General features: G+C 45.9%; 1 protein-coding gene across 1 annotated transcript in view; it reads left to right on the forward strand.

Annotated features, from left to right (window-relative positions):
- Positions 1 to 4206: 4206 nt before the first annotated feature.
- LOC110528514 (LHFPL tetraspan subfamily member 3 protein) overlaps positions 4207 to 16613 on the forward strand; it is a 42892-nt gene continuing 30485 nt past the window's right edge. The window contains exon 1 of the mRNA XM_036984098.2: positions 4207 to 4691. Coding sequence (XP_036839993.2) covers positions 4286 to 4691 — 406 coding nt within the window. The 5' untranslated portion in view covers positions 4207 to 4285. The remainder of the gene's footprint in view (positions 4692 to 16613) is intronic.

The raw sequence follows: 16613 nt of genomic DNA on the forward strand, positions 1-16613 counted from the left end.
GGAGAGATATGACGTAGGCGACACGAGCAGTGCTCCTGGCGTAAGTGTTGGGCTGGAGAGAAAACACAATATCACACTGGGTGAGGAACGAGCGGCATTCAGTGGGCTCCCCAGAGTAACACGGCGGGTTATTGATTCTGGGCTCCGGAGATTCGAAAGCCCTGGAAGTGGCCGGTGGATCGAGGCAGAGATGGTGAACCTGTTCTGTGAGGTTGGAGACTTGGGTGGCCAGGGTCTCAACGGCATGTCGAGCAGCAGACAATTCCTGCTCGTGTCTGCCTAGCATCGCTCCCTGGATCTCGACGGCTGAGTGGAGAGGATCCGAAGTCGCTGGGTCCATTCTTGGTCGGATTCTTCTGTCACGGTGAGTGAATGAGGACCCAAAAGCGAATTAACTTAACAGAGCTTCTTTAATAACCAAACATAGGTAGGTTCAGACAGACCGGCAGATTCCGACAGGACAGGACAAGGTTACAGCAAACAGGACGATAGTCTGGTTCAGGCATGAAACACAACAAACAAGAATCCGACAAAGACAGGAGCAGAAACAGAGAGAGATATAGGGACCTAATCAGAGGGAAAAAGGGAACAGGTGGGAAACGGGGTGAATGGGTAGTTAGGAGGAGACAAGGAACAGCTGGGGGAAAGCGGGGGAGAAAAGGTAACCTAATACGACCAGCAGAGGGAGACAGGGTGAAAGGAAAGGACAGAAAGACACAACATGACAATACATGACAGAAATAGTGTGAATTCTGTTCTCCCTCATCAATACATTTTTTCCTAGATCTAACAAAGGCGCCTTCTGCTTTTAATCTATAGATATTATCCAGTTGATTAAATCTATAGATATTATCCAGTTGATTTAATCTATAGATATTATCCAGTTGATTAAATCTATATATATTATCCAGTTGGTTTAATCTATAGATATTATCCAGTTGATTTAATCTATAGATATTATCCAGTTGATTTAATCTATAGATATTATCCAGTTGATTTAATCTATAGATATTATCCAGTTGATTAAATCTATAGATATTATCCAGTTTATTTAATCTATAGATATTATCCAGTTGATTTTGTAACTCAATCAGTTCCACGTTCTCTTCCCCCAAGACTGGCTGGGGACCTCTGAGAAATGGAAGTTATCCTAACCATCCTCAGCTCATCTGGTTTTAGCCAGATTGCTACCAGATTGTTGAAGCTATTTGGCCACTTCAAATTTAAAGAACTGTCAGTTCTTGAAATAAGATTTTTCTGCACAAGCTGTTTCCTGTGAGGACAGACGCTGGGAGACGAGAAGCAAGTACAGGGAGTGAATATTTAATAAATGACGGACATGAAACAAAACAAGGACAGCGTCTGGACAGGGGGAACAAAACGACATTAATGCAGATGGAGAAGAAACTGAGGAAGTGACAGATATATGGGAGGCAATCAATAAGGTAAAAGAGTCCAGGTGAGTCCCTTGAAGCGCTGATGTGCGTAACGATGGTGACAGGTGTACGTAATGATGGGCCTGCTGGCGCCCTCGAGCGCCAGAGAAGGGGAGCGGGAGCAGACGTGACAGTTTCCCAAAAGTGTGAGCAAAGACCTTTAACCTCAAACTTAACTATATCATTATTTAATAATGAGCTATTTAGCTTACCATGCTCTACCAAGGTTAATATCATGGGTAAATGTTTTTACATCAATGTAAATAGCCCTATCGTCCTATAGTTCCCCTCATAACCGCATTTCACATAGACTATAATGGAGAATAGTTTTAGGCTGTTTGTAATTTTTCCATTAGGCCTAATAAATGGTTTGTTAACCATTAATAAACTGTAAAGTATGACATCTTTTTTTCTTATTTTTTCCACAAGTGGGCATGTACGAACCGTTTAATTTAGGACGTAATAATAATGAACAACAGCCTGTATACATGTTTTTACTTTATTTAATGGTGTCAAAAATGAATAATTCTTTATAATAGTAATGTTAAAAGGCAGTTTATGTTTTTTTGTTTTGTTTTTATCGGAGTAGGGCAATAGGCTAAGACATTGAGCTACATTGGTGTAGGCCTATGTTGGAACTACTGTCATTGCTTATCGAGCCTACACAAATACTCATTGTAGAGACTGTATCACCATTATATTCTGTCTATATATTTTGTTTATTGTTGTCAGCGCCATTCCACCAGGTCAAATTCCTGGTAAATGTAAATGTACTTGAAGAATAAAGGTGATTCTGATTCTGATATTGTTTCAATGAGATTTAGATTGGTTGTTCTGTTCAAACGGTGCTCTTATATTTTCACCGCCAGTGTAGTAATTTATAGGCAAACCGTACTACAACACAGTATCCACCATTCCTGCTTTGTGAAATTGTATGTACCCATTCAGTAGTACAACTCCTGAATAATATATGAATTTGCAGGTATTGTAGATGCGTGTATATAGGCTATAACCTACCCTAAGAAACACACTCACATATTTTGCTTGAGATGTGTCATGATTTGCAACGTAAAATTCCATCACCTTGATTTAATTAATGCAGTAGTAATTCTACTCATACTGAACAAGAAAAAACATTGCGCTTGCAATAAATGATTACCTACAAAACAACTCCTGTTCAGAAAATTCTTGAATTAGGGAGCAATTATTTTCATGTTGGTTGATAGTGTTAAATCCAAATGGTATTGTCAATTGCAATATTGCAAAAACCACGAGTTGGTGTGAAGACTCGTTACACAACATGAATGAGTTGTAGGCTATACGTTTCAAGATGCAATGTGATTAGGAAATTGATCAACATTAGGTTGCCTTTCAACAGTGGTGAAAAGTACTTGGGTAAAAATACTCTAAAGCACTACTTAAGTAGTTTTTCGGGGTATCTGTACTTTACTTTAATATTTATATTTTGACAACTTTTACTTCAATACATTCCTAAAGAAAATAATGTACTTTTTACTCCATACATTTTCCCTGAAACCCAAAAGTACTCGTTACATATTTTATTCTTAACAGGACATTAAAACCATACCTGAGTAAAAGTAAAGATACCTTAATAGAAAAGGACTCAAGTAGAAGTAAAAGTCAACCAGTAAAACATACTTGAGCAAAAGTATAAAATAATTTGGTTTAAAATATACTTAAGTATCAAAAGTAAAAGTATAAATCATTTCAAACTCCTTATACCTAGCAAACCAGATGGCACATTTTTCTTGTTTTTTTATTTACGGAAAGCCACGGGCACACTCCAACATTCAGACATAATTTACAAACGAAGCATGTGTGTTTAGTGAACTCCAACATTCAGACATAATTTACAAACGAAGCATGTGTGTTTAGTGAGTCCGCCAGATAAGAGGGAGTGGGAATGTCCAGGGATGATAAATGCGTGAATTTGACTATTTTCCTGTCCTGCTAAGCAGTCAAAATGCAACGAGTACTTTTGGGTGTCAAGGAAAATGTATGGAGTAAAAAGTACCCCAAAAAATAAACTTAAGTAGTACTTTAAAGTATTTTTACTTAAGCACTGCTTCCATGCACCTAATCCAGGTTGTTTCAACAGTTTTCTGTGCAGGCTATAGCAGTTTGTTTGGGGAGCCTGCGCGCGCGGAGGAGAGACGTGGGGGAAAAGGGAGAGCGAGAGTGAGAGTCAGAAGACAGCATCAGAAAACCACCAGCATGGGGTCTTGGTATTTATAGTGATAAGACCAATGCCCATCTTTTCTCGTCTTCATTCTTCAAAGGACACGCATCGGTCTCTTATTCCGGATGTAAATAATGCTCAAGTTGACCTAACTTAAATAGTTTGCGGAAGATTCATCAGTGGGGCTCGACAGCGGTGCTTGTCTCTCATTTGAAGCGTTGGGTCTAATGGGAGTCGATATAGCTTTATTCTTCACACTCCGACGGGGGTGGTGAATTGCGAATAACGCGCCTGGTCTCTTTTTTCCTTGACCATTGATTTTTGCAATGCGAGCTTGTTCGACTCTGCTGTGTCTTTAGGCATTAAGAGGATTTTCTCCATCGCTGTTTAATCACGCTTCGGTCTTGAATTGATTAATTTGGAAACCATTTGGACTATATAACATCCAGACACCTGGACCTTTTGATTGACTACCAGGGGAGACAGTGCTGACCTTTGTGTGGACTCTTACGTGTAAGATTTTTGTTTGTTCTCTATCTTTCAGAGACAACGGAGTGTTCTTATCAAAACAGTTGCTGAGGAATCATTGACGAAGATAGGGGGAGATAGAGACGAGGGGAATACGATATAACGCCAGTGGTGGGGGAACATGCTGCCTTCGCAAGATGCTTCCAAGATTTACCATGACAACTACATGCGGAACTCGCGGGCCATTGGGGTTCTGTGGGCTATATTCACCATATGTTTGGCCATTATTAACGTAGTGGTGTTTATTCTGCCCTACTGGATTGGGGACAGCGTGAACACCCCACACGCAGGCTATTTCGGCTTGTTCCACTACTGCGTGGGCACTGGAAACTCCAACCGGGAGCTCACTTGCCAAGGAACCTTCGCCGAATTCAGCGGCATCCCCTCGAGCGCGTTTAAAGCTGCCTCCTTCTTCGTGTTGCTGTCCATGGTGCTAATCTTGGGTTGTATTGCCTGCTTCACCCTTTTCTTATTCTGCAACACTGCCACTGTCTACAAGACGTGCGCCTGGATGCAGCTGCTATGCGGTAAGAGATTGGCGTTTGGGTAGCCACCTCCACGGATGGGCGCAATGCATTCATGCATTCTGCTCACGAACATTGATGGGTCAATTACTTTACACACTGTTCGTTGACGCGTGAGTGTACTGTTGCAGCCTGTGTGTGTGTGTGGGGAGGGGGGGGGGCGTCCATTTAGCCATAGCCTACATCATGCATGATTTAATTCCTGATATTTTTCACATTATATTGTTTAAGTTAATTTGGTTCTTATCATTTTATAATTCTGTGTGTAATGCCAATGACACTAGTGTAGGCCTATATGGCAACAATGGATCAGACATTTGAAAGAGAAAATATGATTTTATTTTTTGACTAGTTTTGAATGGAACCCAGTGAAGGACGTGTAAAGCAAAACAGTGGTTTGCCTGGTATCAATGAGGCCGTATGAGCTCTTGTCATGCTCTGATCTGTTTCACCTGTCTTTGTGATTGTCTCCACCCACCTCTAGGTGTCTCCTGTTTTCCCCATTAGTCCCCGGTGTATTTATCCCTGTGTTTCCTGTCTCTTGTGTTTCCTGTCTCTCTCTGTCAGTTCGTCTTGTTTTGCCAAGTGAACCAGCATTTTTCCTAGCTCCTATTTTTTCCTAACCCTCCTGGATTTGACCCTTGCCTATCCTGACGCCGAACCCGCTTGCCTGACCACTCTGCTTGTTCTGACTACCAGCCTGCCTATCGCCTGGTAATGTTTGGACTCGGACCTGATCACTGAATCCCTGCCTGTCCTGACCTTGAGCCTGCCTATCCCCTGGTACTGTTTGGAGTCTGACCTGATCACTGAATCCCTGCCTGTCCTGACCTTGAGCCTGCCTATCCCCTGGTACTGTTTGGAGTCTGACCTGATCACTGAATCCCTGCCTGTCCTGACCTTGAGCCTGCCTATCCCTGGTACTGTTTGGAGTCTGACCTGATCACTGAATCCCTGCCTGTCCTGACCTTGAGCCTGCCTATCGCCTGGTACTGTTTGGAGTCTGACCTGGTTTATGAACTCTCGCCTGTCCCCGACCTGGCTTTTGCCTACACTTTTGTTATAATAAATATCGGAGCCCAACCACCTGCCTCCTGTGTCTGCATTCGGGTCTCGCCTTGTGCCCTTATAGCTCTATTTGTTGTTGTTTCTTTTACTGAGAAAATTCTGACAAAAACAGGAATAACTGTGACAGCAGTTTTGTTTGTTTGGGATCTCTGGCCTTGGTTTATAGAGGGAACCAATTATTTCAGCTCAGGTGTCACGTACGTGCCACACACACGCCAATTCACATACATGTATGCGCTCTGTCGCACAGAAGCCCCTCACTGATCTCTAATTGCACAACCTCCAAATGAATTATACATTGTGCAAATAAATGCGCTCTAAATGTGTGTAGCCCTAGGCTCTATGTCAGCATAGAGACAAAGTGGAGTCACAATTCAACTGCTCACACAAGACATATGCGGCAGGGTCTAGAGACAATTACGGACTACAAAAAGAAAATCAGCCACATCACAGACACTGACGTCTTGATTCCAGACAAACTAAACACCTTCTTTGCTCGCTTTGAGGATAATACAATGCCACTGACGCGACCCACTACCAAGGACTGTGGGCTTTCCTTCTCCGTGGTCGACGTGAATAAGACATGTAAACGTGTTAACCCTCGTAAGGCTGCCGGTCCAGACGGCATCTCTAGCCGTGTCCTCAGTGCATGCACAGACCAGCTGTCTGGTGTGTTTACAGACATATTCAATCTCTCCCTATCCCAGTCTGCTATCGCCACATGTTTCAAGATGGCCACCATTGTTCCTGTACTCAAGAAGGCTAAGGTAACTGAACTAAATGGCTATCGCCCCGTAGCACTCACTTCTGTCATGATGAAGTGCTTTGAGAGACTAGTCAAGGATCATATCACCTCCATCTTACCTGTCACCCAAGACCCACTTCAATTTGCTTACCGCTCCAATAGGTCCACAGACGATGCAATCACCATAACACTGCACTGCCCTATCCCATCTGGACAAGAGGAATACCTATGTAAGAATGCTGTTCATTGAGTATAGCTCAGCATTCAACACCATAGTACCTTCCAACCTCATCATTAAGCTAGAGGCCCTGGGTCTAACCCCCCCCCCCCCCCCACCCCCTGTGCAATTGGGTCCTGGACTTCCTGACAGGCCGCCCCCAGGTGGTAGAGGTAGGAAACAAAAATCTCCACTTCACTGATCCTCAACACTGGGGCCCCACAAGGGGGCATCAAGTTTGCAGACGACACAACAGCACAACATGATTACCAACAACGACGAGACAGCTTACAGGGAGGAGGTGGGGGCACACGGAGTGTGGTGTCAGCAAAATAACCTCTCACTCAACGTTAGCAAAACAAATGATCTTGGACTTCAGGAAACAGCAGAGGGAGCATCCCCCTATCCTCATCAAAGGGACAGCAGTGGAGAAAGTGGAAAGTTGTAAGTTCCTCTGCGTACACATCACAGACACACTGAAATGGTCCACCCACACAGACAGTGTGGTGAAGAAGGCGCAACAGCGCTTCTTCAACCTCAGGAGGCTGAAGAAATTAGGCTTGTCACCTAAAACCCTCACAAACTTTTACAGATGCACAATTGAGAGCATCCTGTCAGGCTGCATCACCTCCTGGTACGGCAACAGCACCGCCCACAACTGCAAGGCTCTCCAGAGGGTGGTGCGGTCTGCACAAATCATCACCAGGGGTGAACTACCTGCACTCCAGGATACCTATAGCACCCAATGTCACAGGAATGCTAAAAAGATCATCAAGGACAACAACCACCCAAGCCAATGCCTGTTCACCCCGTTACCATCCAGAAGGCGAGGTCAGTACAGATGCATCAAAGCTGGGACTGAGAGACTGAAAAACAGCTTCTATCTCAAGGCCATCAGACTGTTAAACAGCCATCACTAACACAGATAGGCTGCTGCTTAAATACAGTCTTGAAATCATTGGCTACTTTAATAAATGGATCACTAGTCACTTTAATAATGCCACTTTAATAATGTTTACATATCTTGCACTACTCATCTCATATGTATATACTGTGTTTTATACCATCTATTGCATCTTGCCTATGCTGCTCGGTCATCGCTCATCCACATATTTATATTTATATATTCTTATTCCATTCCTTTACTTAGATTTGTGTGTATTAGGTAGTTGTTGTGGAATTGTTAGATTACTTGTTAGATATTGCTGCACTGTTGGAACTAGAAGCACAAGCATTTTGCTACCCTCGCAATAACATCTGCTAGCCATGTGTATTTGACCAATACAATTTGATTTGATGATTTGACATAAAATTGAATGTTTTTTTTTATGGTACTCCTATAACTGTTTCATCCTCTCGTGACGAACCAAACCAAACTGTGTTGGCTTAGATATTTAACTTTCACCTTGCCCTTTTCTGTAGGGTTTCAACTACTACAGTATGGTGGGCCAACACAATACAGCTTGGTTTGGCTCTGTAGTTTGAAATGTTCTCTACAGCTGCATATTATTTTCCTATTTTCCCCCTCTCACTCCATCGACCCTACTCCCTTCCCTCAGGTCTAGCCCTTGTCGCGGTGGCATTGTTTTCCCAGGATGCATTGTGTGTAGCATCAGGTCGGCAGACGGTGTGAAACTGTGGCTGAACTAACTGTGCTTTAGCTTCATGCTTGCTTTTTCTCTCACCGGGAACAAACTCGGAGGACTGTTTGTTCTCGGCTTTTAGCACTTATACCTCCCTTTCTTTTTAAATGTAGTCAACCGTTTTTCTTAGAAGACTACCTTTGCATCTACCCAAAACAGAGCTGTCAGGTGCGTGAATGAGGACCCAAAAGCGAATTAACAAACAGAGTTTCTTTAATGATGAACACACGTGGGCTCAGATGGACAGGTAGATTCCGACAGGACAGGACAAGGTTGCAGCAAACACGATGATAGTCTGGTTCAGGCATGAGACACACAAACAAGAATCCGACAAAGACAGGAGCAGAAACAGAGAGAGATATAGGGACCTAATCAGAGGGAAAAAGGGAACAGGTGGGAAAAGGGGTGAATGAGGTAGTCAGAGAAGACAAGGAACAGCTGGGGGAAAGAGGGACAGAAACGGTAACCTAGTACGACCAGCAGAGGGAGACAGGGTGAAAGGAAAGGACAGAAACAAGACACAACATGACAATACATGACAGTACCCCCCCACTCACCGAGCGCCTCCTGGCGCACTCGAGGAGGAAACCTGGCGGCAACGGAGGAAATCCTCGATCAGCGCACGGTCCAGCACGTCCCGAGAGGGAACCCAACTCCTCTCCTCAGGACCGTACCCCTCCCAATCTACGAGGTACTGGTGACCACGGCCCCGAGGACGCATGTCCAAAATCCTACGGACCCTGTAGATGGGTGCGCCCTCGACAAGGATGGGGGGGGGGGGAAGACGAGCGGGGGCGCGAAGAACGGGCTTGATACAGGAGACATGGAAGACCGGGTGGACGCGACGAAGGTATCGCGGAAGAAGAAGTCGAACTGCGACAGGATTAATGACCCGAGAAATACGGAATGGACCAATGAACCGCGGGGTCAACTTGCGAGAAGCCGTCTTAAGGGGAAGGTTCTGAGTGGAGAGCCAAACTCTCTGACCGCGACAATATCTAGGACTCTTAGTTCTACGCTTATTAGCAGCCCTCACAGTCTGCGTCCTATAACGGCAAAGTGCAGACCTGACCCTCTTCCAGGTGCGCTCGCAACGTTGGACAAAAGCCTGAGCGGAGGGGACGCTGGACTCGGCGAACTGAGATGAGAACAGCGGAGGCTGGTACCCGAGGCTACTCTGAAAAGGAGATAGCCCGGTCGCAGACGAAGGAAGCGAGTTGTGGGCGTATTCTGCCCAGGGGAGCTGTTCTGACCAAGACGCAGGGTTGCGAAAAGAAAGACTGCGTAAGATGCGACCAATAGTCTGATTGGCCCGTTCTGCTTGACCGTTAGACTGGGGGTGAAAGCCGGAAGAGAGACTGACGGAAGCCCCAATCAAACGGCAAAACTCCCTCCAAAATTGAGACGTGAATTGCGGACCTCTGTCCGAAACGACGTCTGACGGAAGGCCATGAATTCTGAAAACATTCTCGATGATGATTTGTGCCGTCTCTTTAGCAGAAGGAAGCTTAGCAAGGGGAATGAAATGAGCCGCCTTAGAGAACCTATCGACAACCGTAAGAATAACAGTCTTCCCCGCTGACGAAGGCAGTCCGGTGACAAAATCTAAGGCGATGTGAGACCACGGTCGAGAGGGAATGGGAAGCGGCCTGAGACGGCCGGCAGGAGGGGAGTTACCGGACTTAGTCTGCGCGCAGACCGAACAAGCAGCCACGAAACGACGCGTGTCATGCTCCCGGGTGGGCCACCAAAAACGCTGGCGAATGGAAGCAAGCGTACCCCGAACGCCAGGGTGGCCGGCTAACTTGGCAGAGTGAGCCCACTGAAGAACGGCCAGACGAGTAGGAACGGGAACGAAAAGAAGGTTCCTAGGACAAGCGCGCGGCGACGGAGTGTGAGTGAGCGCTTGCTTTACCTGCCTCTCAATTCCCCAGACAGTCAACCCGACAACACGCCCCTCAGGGAGAATCCCCTCGGGGTCAGTGGAGGCTACTGAAGAACTGAAGAGACGAGATAAAGCATCAGGCTTGGTGTTCTTAGAGCCCGGACGATAAGAAATCACGAACTCGAAACGAGCGAAAAACAGCGCCCAACGCGCCTGACGCGCATTAAGTCGTTTGGCAGAACGGATGTACTCAAGGTTCCTATGGTCAGTCCAAACGACAAAAGGAACGGTCGCCCCCTCCAACCACTGTCGCCATTCGCCTAGGGCTAACCGGATGGCGAGCAGTTCGCGGTTTCCCACATCATAGTTACGTTCCGACGGCGACAGGCGATGAGAAAAATACGCGCATGGGTGGACCTTGTCGTCAGAGAGGGAGCGCTGAGAAAGAATGGCTCCCACGCCCACCTCTGACGCGTCAACCTCGACAACGAACTGTCTAGAGACGTCAGGTGTAACAAGGATAGGAGCGGATGTAAAACGATTCTTGAGGAGATCAAAAGCTCCCTGGGCGGAAACGGACCACTTAAAGCACGTCTTGACAGAAGTAAGGGCTGTGAGAGGAGCTGCCACCTGACCGAAATTACGGATGAAACGACGATAGAAGTTCGCGAAGCCGAGAAAGCGCTGCAGCTCGACGCGTGACTTAGGGGCGGGCCAATCAATGACAGCTTGGACCTTAGCGGGATCCATCTTAATGCCTTCAGCGGAAATAACAGAACCGAGAAATGTGACGGAGGAGGCATGAAAAGTGCACTTCTCAGCCTTCACAAAAAGACAATTCTCTAAAAGGCGCTGGAGGACACGTCGAACGTGCTGAACATGAATCTGGAGTGACGGTGAAAAAATCAGGATATCGTCAAGGTAAACGAAAACAAAGATGTTCAGCATGTCTCTCAGGACATCATTGACTAATGCCTGAAAGACAGCTGGAGCGTTAGCGAGGCCGAAAGGAAGAACCCGGTATTCAAAGTGCCCTAACGGAGTGTTAAACGCCGTCTTCCACTCGTCCCCCTCCATGATGCGCACGAGATGGTAAGCGTTACGAAGGTCCAACTTAGTGAAAAACCTGGCTCCCTGCAGGATCTCGAAGGCTGAAGACATAAGAGGAAGCGGATAACGATTCTTCACTGTTATGTCATTCAGCCCTCGATAATCTATGCAGGGGCGCAGAGACCCGTCCTTCTTCTTGACAAAAAAAACCCCCGCTCCGGCGGGAGAGGAGGAGGGGACTATGGTACCGGCGTCAAGAGCTACAGACAAATAATCCTCGAGAGCCTTACGTTCGGGAGCCGACAGAGAGTATAGTCTACCCCGGGGGGGAGTGGTTCCCGGAAGGAGATCAATACTACAATCATACGACCGGTGTGGAGGAAGAGAGGTGGCCCTGGACCGACTGAACACCGTGCGCAGATCGTGATATTCCTCCGGCACCCCTGTCAAATCACCAGGCTCCTCCTGTGAAGAAGAGACAGAGGAAACAGGAGGGATAGCAGACATTAAACATTTCACATGACAAGAGACGTTCCAGGAGAGGATAGAATTACTAGACCAATTAATGGAAGGATTATGACAAACTAGCCAGGGATGGCCCAAAACAACAGGTGTAAAAGGTGAACGAAAAATTAAAAAAGAAATGGTTTCGCTATGATTACCAGAAACAGTGAGGGTTAAAGGTAGCGTCTCACGCTGAATCCTGGGGAGAGGACTACCATCCAGGGCGAACAAGGCCGTGGACTCCCTTAACTGTCTGAGAGGAATGTCATGTTCCCGAGCCCAGGTCTCGTCCATAAAACAGCCCTCCGCCCCAGAGTCTATTAAGGCACTGCAGGAAGCTGACGAACCGGTCCAGCGTAGATGGACCGACAAGGTAGTGCAGGATCTTGAAGGAGAGACAGGAGTAGTAGCGCTCACCAGTAGCCCTCCGCTTACTGATGAGCTCTGGCTTTTACTGGACATGAAGTGACAAAATGACCAGCAGAACCGCAATAGAGACAGAGGCGGTTGGTGATTCTCCGTTCCCTCTCCTTAGTCGAGATGCGGATACCTCCCAGCTGCATAGGCTCAGCTCCCGAGCCGGCAGAGGAAGATGGTAGTGATGCGGAGAGGGGGGCAACGGAGAACGCGAGCTCCTTTCCACGAGCTCGGTGACGAAGATCAACCCGTCGCTCAATGCGAATAGCGAGTTCAATCAAGGAATCCACGCTGGAAGGAACCTCCCGGGAGAGAATCTCATCCTTTACCTCTGCGCGGAGACCCTCCAGAAGACGAGCGAGCAAAGCCGGCTCGTTCCAGCCACTGGAGGCAGCAAGAGTGCGAAACTCAATAGAGTAGTCTGTTATGGATCGATTGCCTTGACATAGGGAAGACAGGGCCCTGGAAGCCTCCTCCCCAAAAACAGATCGATCAAAAACCCGTATCATCTCCTCCTTAAAGTCCTGATACTGGTTAGTACACTCAGCCCTTGCCTCCCAGATTGCCGTGCCCCACTCACGAGCCCGTCCAGTAAGGAGAGATATGACGTAGGCGACACGAGCAGTGCTCCTGGCGTAAGTGTTGGGCTGGAGAGAAAACACAATATCACACTGGGTGAGGAACGAGCGGCATTCAGTGGGCTCCCCAGAGTAACACGGCGGGTTATTGATTCTGGGCTCCGGAGATTCGAAAGCCCTGGAAGTGGCCGGTGGATCGAGGCGGAGATGGTGAACCTGTTCTGTGAGGTTGGAGACTTGGGTGGCCAGGGTCTCAACGGCATGTCGAGCAGCAGACAATTCCTGCTCGTGTCTGCCTAGCATCGCTCCCTGGATCTCGACGGCTGAGTGGAGAGGATCTGAAGTCGCTGGGTCCATTCTTGGTCGGATTCTTCTGTCAGGTGCGTGAATGAGGACCCAAAAGCGAATTAACAAACAGAGTTTCTTTAATGATGAACACACGTGGGCTCAGATGGACAGGTAGATTCCGACAGGACAGGACAAGGTTGCAGCAAACACGATGATAGTCTGGTTCAGGCATGAGACACACAAACAAGAATCCGACAAAGACAGGAGCAGAAACAGAGAGAGATATAGGGACCTAATCAGAGGGAAAAAGGGAACAGGTGGGAAAAGGGGTGAATGAGGTAGTCAGAGAAGACAAGGAACAGCTGGGGGAAAGAGGGACAGAAACAGTAACCTAGTACGACCAGCAGAGGGAGACAGGGTGAAAGGAAAGGACAGAAACAAGACACAACATGACAATACATGACAAGAGCTGCTCTTGCAGGAGTAATGACTCTATGTATTAACCTTCCTCATACGTAGGCTACATAGGTCATTTTGTTTCCGTAAGCACTTCATAACCACATCCCTTCTGTACCAAATTACAGCTGGCTTCAGTCTTGAGATGTACCAAATTACAGCTGGCTTCAGTCTTGAGATGTACCAAATTACAGCTGGCTTCAGTCTTGAGATGTACCAAATTACAGCTGGCTTCAGTCTTGAGATGTACCAAATTACAGCTGGCTTCAGTCTTGAGATGTACCAAATTACAGCTGGCTTCAGTCTTGAGATGTACCAAATTACAGCTGGCTTCAGTCTTGAGAGCAGCAATTTCTTTTTTAAATGGTACATTTTTATTTCACCTTTATTTAACCAGGTAAACTAGTTGAGAACAATAGGCTTCCGTAAGAGAATGGAGGGTAGAATACAACAAGGTATGACCGGTGTTGGCCTATGACATTCCTTAAAAAGTCCAAATCAAACGAGTCGAACAACATTCTTTTAAAATATACTGTGTATTTCTGTGAATGTATTTTTTTAAACTGGCAACCGTTTGTCATGCTGACACAAGCTCATAAGCTCATGATCTATAAAAGATAGGCCACATAGGTGGTTTGCTGGGTCAGTGCAAAATAGTGAAGTGCAGGCAAATTCCATTAGATATTGACTGTCGGCTCCAAAGGTGTCAGGAAGGGCACAGACGGGCTCCCAATGACAGGTTTCCTCCAGTGTTTGTGGGCTAAGAAGTTAAGAACTCTCTGACAGGTCATCAGAAGAGAAGTAATTGGAAGAAACCACATCAAACCTTTCATTGAACCTTTCTTGAAAAGTACACTCAATAAGATATTGAGTTGCTCAATCCAGATAAATGTTTATTTCCAAAACTGTTAGCTCAATGACATGAGTAAGATCCAGACAACGCAGAGGAGAAGGGGTTTTGACCACACTTTACATTACATAGGCATTACTCCAGAGTACCTATGAGGGAATAACTGTAATCATCCTGTACCAGCAAGGTGCACAAGCGCATTCAGTAGATACATATGTACTGCTGTATCGATGTAATACAAGTAGAGACAAAAATTGCTCATGTGGAACTACTGTACATCTATTTATGTTATTTCTAGCTTAATATTTGTACCTATAAACCTCTACCATACCACTGGTAGTGGCTTCTGGGATAAGGCCTATGTAATGGTCTGTGTGGTAGTGGCTTCTGGGATAAGGCCTATGTAATGGTCTGTGTGGTAGTGGCTTCTGGGATAAGGCCCATGTAATGGTCTGTGTGGTAGTGGCTTCTGGGATAAGGCCTATGTAATGGTCTGTGTGGTAGTGGCTTCTGGGATAAGGCCCATGTAATGGTCTGTGTGGTAGTGGCTTCTGGGATAAGGCCTATGTAATGGTCTGTGTGGTAGTGGCTTCTGGGATAAGGCCCATGTAATGGTCTGTGTGGTAGTGGCTTCTGGGATAAGGCCTATGTAATGGTCTGTGTGGTAGTGGCTTCTGGGATAAGGCCTATGCAATGGTCTGTGTGGTAGGTTTTTGTCATATCATCTGGTCTATCCTGTACAATCCTGAAGCGTTTCAGTGTTGTTTCCACAGCCAGGTGCAATGGGAGCTTTACTGGGGTAATAGTCAGGCTTTCCAAAACTCCCAGAGCAATTTTGAGGGGCTCAGCAAAAGCCTCTGGTTCAAACGGAGCGCGACCAACCCGGAGGGAGCTGGAGAGGGGAGGCGAGAGGGAAAATGTGAAGGGGTTATGCTAAACGATACATTTAACTGGAGCTAACGCTATTGTTAAAAATCTACTTGTTTTTCGCTGGTGACTCTATGAGAGCTAGCATCACTTTGGGGGAAATCACTTTGGAACCTTCTAAATCCATCCATTATAGCTAAACAGTAACGCATTGGGCCAAGCCTGCACACTGGGTAGTATGAGTGGCTTAGGATACTATTTTACAAACACAGAGAGAGCATGTTTACATTGCCAAAGCAAGTGAAATAGAAAAGAAACTAAAGTGAAATAAACAATACAAAAATAACAGTAAACATTACACTTACAAAAGCTCCAAAAGAATAAAGACATTTCAAATGTCATGTTATGTATTTATGTACACAGTATTATAAACAGTTATATACAATATATACAGTCTTGTAATGATGTGTGTACACTCTCTCTCTACCTCTCTCTCTCTGTGTTACTCTCTCTCTCTCTCTCTGTGTTACTCTCTCTCTCTGTGTTACTCTCTCTCAGTGTTACTTTTCCTCTCTGTGTTTCTCACTCACTCACTCACTCAGTCACTCACTCACTCACTCTGGTCTAATTCCCTGAGATCTGGATCTTCTCTGGAAAATCATTATTTTAGTATTTTTGGGGTTTACTGCCAGGTTTACTGCCTTCTCTCTCTCTCTCTCTCTTTCTCTCTCTCTCATTCTCTCTCTCTGTGTTTCTCTCTCTCTCTCTCTCTCTCTCTCTCTCTCTCTCTCTCATTCTCTCTCTCTCTGTGTTTCTCTCTCTCTCATTCTCTCTCTCTCACTGTATTACTCACTCTCTGTTAATTTCTTTCTCTGTGTGTTACTCTCTCTCTGTGTTATTCTCTCTCTCTGTGTTATTCTCTCTCTGTGTTACTCTGTCTCTGCGTGTTACTGTCTCTATGTGTTACTCTCTCTCTCTCTCTCTGTTACTCTCTCTCTGTGTTACTCTTTCTGTCTGTGTTACTCTCTCTCTCTCTGTGTTACTCTCTCTCTCTGTTACTCTCTTTCTCTCTGTGTTACTTTCTCTGTGTGTTACTCTCTCTCTATCTCTCTGTTACTCTTCCTCTCTGGGTTACTCTCTCTCTCTCTCTGTGTTTCTCTCTCTCTGTGTCACTCTCTCTGTCTCTGTGTGTTACTCTTTGTGTTACTCTCTGTCTTTGTGTTACTCTCTCTCTCTGTGTTACTCTCTTTCTCTCTGTGTTACTTTCTCTCTGTGTTACTCTCTCTCTCTGTTACTTTCTCTCTGTTACTCTCTCTCTCTGTGTGTGTGTTACTCTCTCTCTGTTACTCTATCTGTC

The sequence above is a fragment of the Oncorhynchus mykiss genome, chromosome 7 (assembly GCF_057628025.1).
Source record: "Oncorhynchus mykiss isolate SJ-2025 chromosome 7, ASM5762802v1, whole genome shotgun sequence".
Lineage (NCBI taxonomy): Eukaryota > Metazoa > Chordata > Actinopteri > Salmoniformes > Salmonidae > Oncorhynchus > Oncorhynchus mykiss.